This window comes from Antrostomus carolinensis, unplaced genomic scaffold (assembly GCF_000700745.2).
Source record: "Antrostomus carolinensis isolate BGI_N321 unplaced genomic scaffold, ASM70074v2 scaffold22542, whole genome shotgun sequence".
Taxonomy (NCBI): domain Eukaryota; kingdom Metazoa; phylum Chordata; class Aves; order Caprimulgiformes; family Caprimulgidae; genus Antrostomus; species Antrostomus carolinensis.
This window is the reverse complement of record NW_010297857.1, coordinates 1,087-8,723: the sequence shown is the minus strand read 5'-3', so window position 1 is coordinate 8,723 and position 7,637 is coordinate 1,087. Positions and strand designations below refer to the sequence as shown.

The 7,637-nt window shown below is 38.9% G+C and overlaps 1 protein-coding gene across 1 annotated transcript; it reads left to right on the top strand.

Moving 5' to 3' along the window:
• The first annotated feature begins 576 nt into the window (after nt 1-576).
• Nucleotides 577-7,287, top strand: PLAU (plasminogen activator, urokinase). Its single transcript, XM_010162271.1, has 10 exons — nt 577-636; nt 1,972-2,026; nt 2,209-2,313; nt 2,521-2,686; nt 3,043-3,132; nt 3,243-3,437; nt 4,079-4,233; nt 5,370-5,510; nt 6,076-6,224; nt 7,093-7,287. The coding sequence occupies exons 1-10, from the start codon at nt 577-579 to the stop codon at nt 7,285-7,287; spliced, it is 1,311 nt and encodes a 436-aa protein (XP_010160573.1).
• Nucleotides 7,288-7,637: the final 350 nt, after the last annotated feature.

The following is a 7,637-nucleotide window of genomic DNA, read 5'->3' as shown; positions in this document are numbered from 1 at the left end:
TATCAAGACTAGACTTTCCAGAGTTTGCAGTGGTCAGAGGCACTCAGTGAGGTGGCCAGGCTTATGTAAGTACCTAGCATCAGCAAGATGCAGTCAGCAACTATAGACATAATGAAAAAAGGAGCTTTCCCTTTCATGCCCTAAACATGGACATTCGGTGCTTTTGTTGCAAGGTAGTAATAATCAGTTAAAAAGGTAGAAACAGCTGGATAGCAACTAAATACATCTGCCATTTTCTAACTGTTAGCCTGTACTGCAGAAACTGAGTACGGATTTTTCCAATTTCTCTGCTTCATTTAAACTCTAAAAAAATCTGATTGTATTGCTACATGTACAAAAAAAGCTTCAAGCAATATCCTCTGATTTAATATATGGAAATAATAAGGAGATATTCCACGGCAAGTCAATGTTTAATTCTTCAGTCAATTGTATTGTGACAGTCTGAAACCAGCTGAAGACAACAGAGGCAAGAAAGCTGACACTGCAAGCTACAACATGACACTAAGTTCCTATTTTATTTTCAGAATCAAAACAAAACAGATAGAAGAGGAACAAAGTGAGAAATCAACTAACAACATGAAGTTCCTCATCTTCTTCGCAGTAACCCTGGGAGCACTTGTCACAGGACTAGATTCTGTAAGTTTTGAAATAAATGGGGGGGGGGGGAGGTTCACTTGGAACCAGTTCTGGTTTTGATTACATTTCTGCTTTGGACAGCATAGTAGGCTTTTTACTTTAATTCTCCTTTAATGCACATACACCTCCACAAAATGTGGTTTTGAACTCTTTTAGTTTTTCTTCTGATTTTCTTCCACCTTAAGGTGTCTGCTAGCATTCAAATAGTGAAGACATCATGCAATAACCAAGAAATATAGCTTTCATGTTTTTTTTTTCTTAATGCAGTTTAGACCTGGACACTGAGTACCAAGAGCTCACTGGTCTTTCATGAAGGTGGCTATTTGGCCTTAACTAAATTTCTACCTCCCTTACTTGAAAGTGTGATGCTAAAAAAGAAGCAACAGACATGAATTTTAATATTTTTTTTACTATCCAGTTGTATGACAGTTGATATCTATCAGCAGAGCCATTCACCAACATTACAGAATTACAGTGTGTTGTAGTTTAACTTAGCTGGCAGCCAAACAAGATACAGCCACTCGCAGCTTTTGCCCATCCAGGGAACTGGGGAGAGAATTGGAGGGGTAAAGGTAAGGACACTTGTAGGTTGAGATAAGAACAATTTAATAATTAGAGTAAAAATAAAATTAGAATAATAAAAGTAATAATGGTAACAACTATACTAAGAAGAAAACTAACCCTATCCTAGCAAAAATCAGGACACAGCGTTACTGCTACTTGTTTTAGCTCAGACAAGCCCCCTTGACCTCTGAGAAAAGTATACTAAAAGCCTAATCTTACTTAATTCCATGGAGAAAGAAATATCTAGCCTGCAAATCATAGGCAGGACCTGAAGTACAGGCCAAGAATCTATTGTTGTATAAATCTGCTGGCTTTATTCCATGTCACAAACATGAAGCACTGGTGTTGCCAAAATGACAGAGGCAGCTGGAGATTGTTGCATCTTTTCTGCACTGCTTGGTGGCTGAGAGATGGAGAGGGAGAAGTTCCCTTTCCTGCTTTAGGGACACTGACCATTGAGAACTGCTTAGGTGCTTATAGCAGAAATAACGGCAATATTGACCTGATGCAGTAGACCACATTGGTGGATTTTTTCTGAGGTTTTTTTGTGTGGTGTGGTTTTGTTCTTCCTCATTCTGCTCTGCTCAAGTAGAGCTCCACTTTTCATTCAGATTCCACAGAGCAGGGTCAGCTTGTAACTACATGCAAAAAACCTAAACTGTTGAAGGTGTGCAGTAGGGAACAGAGCTTGGGCTCATAAAATATAATCAAACCACATAAAATAAACAAATAAACTTTCCTTAAAATCCTTTTTCTTTCCCCCCCCCTTAGGTTTATAGCAAGAAGTACTACAATCTGCTATATAAACACAGATCAGATCACAAGGGTAAGAATCTGCCTGTTCTACTTGAACCTAAAAAGAGCTTGTTACCCTGCAATTACATCTTCATACAAGAAGGAAGACTCTTAATGACACTTAAACATCTAAAACTTAGCTTGCAACTACATTTCACTTTACTTTGTCATTCAAATGTTTTGCCTCTAATTAGTGATGTCTTTTACTTGCAGAATGCCACTGTTTGAATGGGGGCATCTGCATCGCCTACTACCTTTTTAGCAGAGTTAGTCGTTGCGTATGCCCAGAAGGATACACTGGGATTCACTGTGAACTAGGTAGAGTATCTATCTCCCTTAATACTAACTAAATTGATTGAAAAGATCTAAAAAGATGGGCAAATCCTGAATATGAAATGCCAAGTGACAGTATTACACATAAATTAGAAGGATCCACTTCTCATTAGAAGGGTCCATACAGATTATTTTAATTTCAGAACAGTTAAAAACAAGAACGTGCTGCTAATGAAATATTTACTTTCTCAGACACTGACAGCATATGCTATAGAGAGAATGGGGAGGACTACAGAGGAATGGCAACAGAAGATGAATGTCTGCCATGGGATCTTCCCTCTGTAATCAGGAGGAGTCACTACCATGCTCACTTGAAGAATGCTTTGAAGCTTGGACTGGGCAAGCACAGCTACTGCAGGTAAGAAGAGCAGCACTCTTCCTGGGATAACTCCTATTGTCACAGCCCTAGCAGTGCCTCAAGTGATGGTATGTGGTTGGTTGGTTTTTTTAAAAAAAATCCCAAACAAAAACCAAATATTAAAGATGAATTTTGACTAAAAATATTTGGAAATGACTTTGAAGTGGCTAGAGTTCTCACCACTAAAGCTGATCATACTGCAAAATTCCCAGTATGCAACAATAATAGTTGTTATTTTTCTCTGGCATATTTTGCAACAGAACACTTCTAGCCTTTTCAGGACAGTTAGAATTTTAAGATACTATCATTTTTTTAAAAATTCTATTTATTAAAAGAACACTTCCTTTATCTTCTAGAAACCCAAATGGAAGGAACAGGCCCTGGTGTTACACCAAAAAGGGATTCACTATTCAAGAAACACCCTGCAACATAGAGAAGTGTGGTAAGTATTGTTAGTTTCAAGACAACCGATTTTTTTTTAACTTATTTTTTTTGAATAGCACAAGGTTGGTGCTTAGTTGTAAAGAACATCTGAACAAAATTTATCCTTTCATAGGGCATTCCTTTTTTGTGGTCAAAGGAGCATCAACAAGTACTTCAAGATTGTTGGTGGAAGCCAGGCAGAGGTTGAGTCTCAGCCTTGGATAGCTGGCATCTTCCAAAACGTAAGGGGCATCGACCATTTTCTGTGCGGTGGCAGCCTCATTGACCCTTGCTGGGTGCTTACAGCAGCACACTGTTTTCATTATTTGTAAGTTTACAGTTCCACATCCCTCCTATTTGCAGCTTTCTTCAATTGATTTCTTTGCATGATGCTCACTGAGCAACCCTTCAAAATGTACTGTACTAAGAATGTTCTTTTGACTGAGCAAAACAAGAAGAGCAGCCATAAACATTAAGCCCTCAGGAGCTCAAGTCTAGCAGACTGAGCTAGCAAGATGAGAACACTTTGGTGGATTATGCAATTTAAACAATTTTAGCCTAAACTGGATCCAGGATTTCATTTTACCTTAGCTGTTCTCAAAACTTAAAAGTTGTACTGAAAGGTGATGGGCTGTTGAGCAATACATTTATAGGTGTCTTTTGTTGTTTTTCCTGTGGAAAGGTGATCCTTCTGGCATCCTGCAGAGGATTCTCATTGTCAATGCCTGGCATTAGTAGCAGCTAGCTAGGTGTGCATTTCAAAATGCCTGAACACCTATCTTAATCCCTTCAAATGGAAAATCAGGATGCTTTCCTTCAGAATACTGGATCAACTTTCAAAGACAACTAAATTTTGTTTTTTCTTGTTGGCATTAAAGTAAACATGAAACATAATTGAGACTGGATCTAAATTGTTGACCTTACTCTCAGAAACTGGTAGTCTTCATAAATCTCTTTACTCTCACTCAGGTCAAAAAGACCACAGGACAAATCCACCTATAAAGTCTTCCTTGGCAAGTCCATACTGAATGTTACTGATGATAAGGAACAAGTATTCATGGTTGATGACATCATCTCTCACCCTGACTTTACAGATGACACAGGTGGCAACGAGAATGATATTGGTAAGTGTCTTAATATTAGCCTTTAAAACACTGAGGATAACTGAAGGCTAGGTACTGTGGTATACGTCTTCTAAAATAAGCAGAACCAGAGATGAGATGAAGGGGAGCAGGAACTAGGTGCTTCTGAGAACTAGGCCTGTGCTGAGCAAGATTTTTCCATTTGTATAAACTTGGTTTGTGGCACATGTCAGATGCATTACCTGACACACTATCTCTGGACCTGTACAAGGCATGGCTTTTCCATAAGTGCTGGTGGCAGCATCCTATTTCTATGATCTTCCCAACTGAGGGGCTGCCTGTCAGCAGAAATGCATTCACACCAGGTCTAGCCAATCAGAATGGGGCAGGATGTCCTATACATATGCAGTATGATTGCTCTGCCTGGAGCATATTAGGCCCAGAACTTAGTGGGGTAGAGGTTATATTATTCTATGCCTACAGAGATCACACTCTATATAGTAAATGATGAGGAAAAAAAAGCATGCACAGTAGGTTTCATCATATAGTATGAGAATACCATATCAAGTACCACATTAGATGAAGGTTATCCTGAATTAACCCAGACTTCCATAGGCCTCTCTGGCTTTCACAAGCCTGTCCCAAAACCAACAAAGTTGGAGATGGGTTTTTGCAACTTGCAAAGAACAGACTTGCCACTCTTGCACTTGACACTTAAAACTCTGCCACCTACTCCAAATTCTGGCTGCTAAGGAAAAAGATTCAAATAATAACTTCATAAGTCCTTCTGGTGGAAGTACAGTATGAACTGCCCCCTTTTCAGCAGGGTAGTGAGTGCCACCCTCTACAGCCAGTCCAGAAATTGAGGTTTTTAAAACATCTGAAGAGATACTTGCAGAGGAATCTTCCCTGAGCTATCAACTCCTGTCCTTCCAGGAAGGAGGTTCAAGTTGGAAAGTTTCCCAGTTTTAGTGCTGGGAAATTAATTTTGTTGTTACTAAATAATGACCCAGACACAGTGTCATTCCAAAAGCAATGAGAGGAAACATATGTAACCAGAACTAAATGTAATTGCAACTATTCCCATTAACTCTACTGGGTACTCCTATTCTCGGAGAACTTGAGGGGAAAAATGTGCTTTACAAATCTAACAGTATGTTCTCTGACTTATTTCCTAGCTTTAATAAGGATAAGAACAACTTCTGGACAGTGTGCAAAAGAATCCAAATATGTGAGAACAGTCTGCTTGCCAGAGAAGAACCTTTACTTACGAGAAAATACCCGGTGTGAAATATCTGGCTATGGAAAACAAGATTTTTGTAAGTGAATGACTTTATTTCCAAAATTGTACTTCCACAATGTGGGAACCGAATGGTTTTCATACCATGATCTGCACAGGATTAAAAAAATTTCCTTTATTTTATGTACTCCATGTGCATATCAGATGAACTTTGCTATTGTCTTCTCTAGTTGTCCATGGCATTTCCTATCTGATGGTTATCACACTTGTCAACCATATAAAGTAAGCCAAGATGTAAACCAGCAATTTTTTCATTCCTGATGTGGTGAGGAGTAGAAAAAATAAAGCTATGTTGGAGGATTAAAAAAGGATTGCATTTGTGCATAACTTCCTTCAAAAACTATCCAACTTTCTTTCTAAAACCAAGCTTTCTAGTTTGCATGTGGAACACTTGTTTTTTCCTCTTTAAAACTTATTCATTAATAATAAAAGTAAACTAATACTGCATAAGCTGGAAATAAGAGCCTCAAATCAGAACTGGAATAGTTATGGTAACTTCTTTTAAGTGCTGAAAGTGTGTTACAGGGTTTTTTAGTGTTGTCTTGGATGGTGAAAATAGCTTTAAAAAAATCTTTTGCTTGCAGATGACATTTACTATGCTCAAAGACTGATGTCAGCCACTGTAAATTTAATATCACAGACAAAATGCAAACATGAATACTATGACAATAACAGAGTTACTGACAACATGGTCTGTGCTGGAGATCCCACATGGATGACTGATGCATGCAAGGTAAAACTGGTTTGTTTTATCTTCTAAACCATTTAAAATGTATGTACACGATATGGATCAGCTGGTGGCATCTTGTAATTCTACTGTTCAGAAGAGGCTCTCTTTATGTAGTAGGAGTTGACCTGTAGTGTGGCCAAACATATGGAAAAGGTTGGGACTTACAGTTAGATGTTATCCTTGTCCAGAGCCTCCTTTGAAGGAGCAAGAAGGGAAGGGAAGTATCTTAGCCATTGTTATTCCTCAAGGCCCTATTTACAATCTAATCAAGTGATGGCTGGTAGATACATATCATAGGAATACAGCAGCTATTCCAGTCTCAGCTTACACTTTCGTAACATTAACATCAGCTCTCCAAAGGGATAAAAGGTGAATTATGGGGTGGGGTAGGGGGGGATGCTGAGCCCCTCCACAGATTCCTCAAAACTATATTTGCTTCCCTGTGCCCTCACTGGGCAGAGTGGCTATATGAGCCATTAAAAAGAAAGTGTTGTCCTTAAGTGTAAAAGTACCTTATAGACAGGAGACAACTGATTCTGTGATGAAAATCTGGCATGTTGGCTTTGGCCTTATATCACTAGCCTAATATCTGTGATTATAACCTTAGGATGAAGTGTTGTGTGCAAGGTAACTATTCATTCTGTGCTCTGCTAGGGGGGAACTAGAGAACTCTCTGCCTTACAGACTGTGCTCAAGTCACAGCAGATACTGAGCCTCCTGTTCCATCTATGCAGTGTTCTCAAAAATCAAAACTTGAGCTCATAGGTATCTCCTAGCTTGTTTCACTCTAGAAAAATAATAATCACAGGTTCCGTGTTAAAAAGGCTCCATCTGTAGAAAACAGCCTAATATGTTCTCTTTCCTTTGTCAGGGAGACTCCGGTGGCCCCATGGTCTGTGAACACAATGGCAGGATGATGCTTTATGGGATTGTTAGCTGGGGCGATGGCTGTGCAAAAGAAAACAAGCCTGGTGTTTACACCAGAGTTACTCAATACCTTGACTGGATTGACTCTACTATGAATGCAGTAATTGCCAAGAGTCGTCTTCTCCCTGAACCGAAGTGACCTTTTTCAACATCTGGACTCAAATGAACAAGATTAAGCCTATACTGATGCCAGGACACTAAAGTCCAAAATGTCATGAGGCTTTCCTTTTAAATGCTCATGTGGTCTGTTGCTCACATCAGTGTTCCTGAGGCAGAAAGGTGGTTGATGTATTATCTTACTACTCTGAATTACCTGAGAACCACTCCATGGGAAACTAAAACATTTAACATTTAAATGAGTATTCCCATGCACGATACTATGCATATCAAGTTATCTTCCACTTCATTTATGAACCAGCATTTGGTCTGGAAGTATTGGTAAAGTTTTAACTTCTTTAACACATGTATTCATTTTATACATGGCCTAAG

Bases quoted from the DNA above. Each gene is read 5' to 3' on its own strand.
- PLAU (XM_010162271.1), top strand. From the start codon at position 577: ATGAAGTTCCTCATCTTCTTCGCAGTAACCCTGGGAGCACTTGTCACA. The intron at 2,687-3,042 runs GTAAGAAGAGCA...TTTATCTTCTAG, and splicing joins GGCAAGCACAGCTACTGCAG to AAACCCAAATGGAAGGAACA. The intron at 5,511-6,075 runs GTAAGTGAATGA...TTTTGCTTGCAG, and splicing joins CTATGGAAAACAAGATTTTT to ATGACATTTACTATGCTCAA.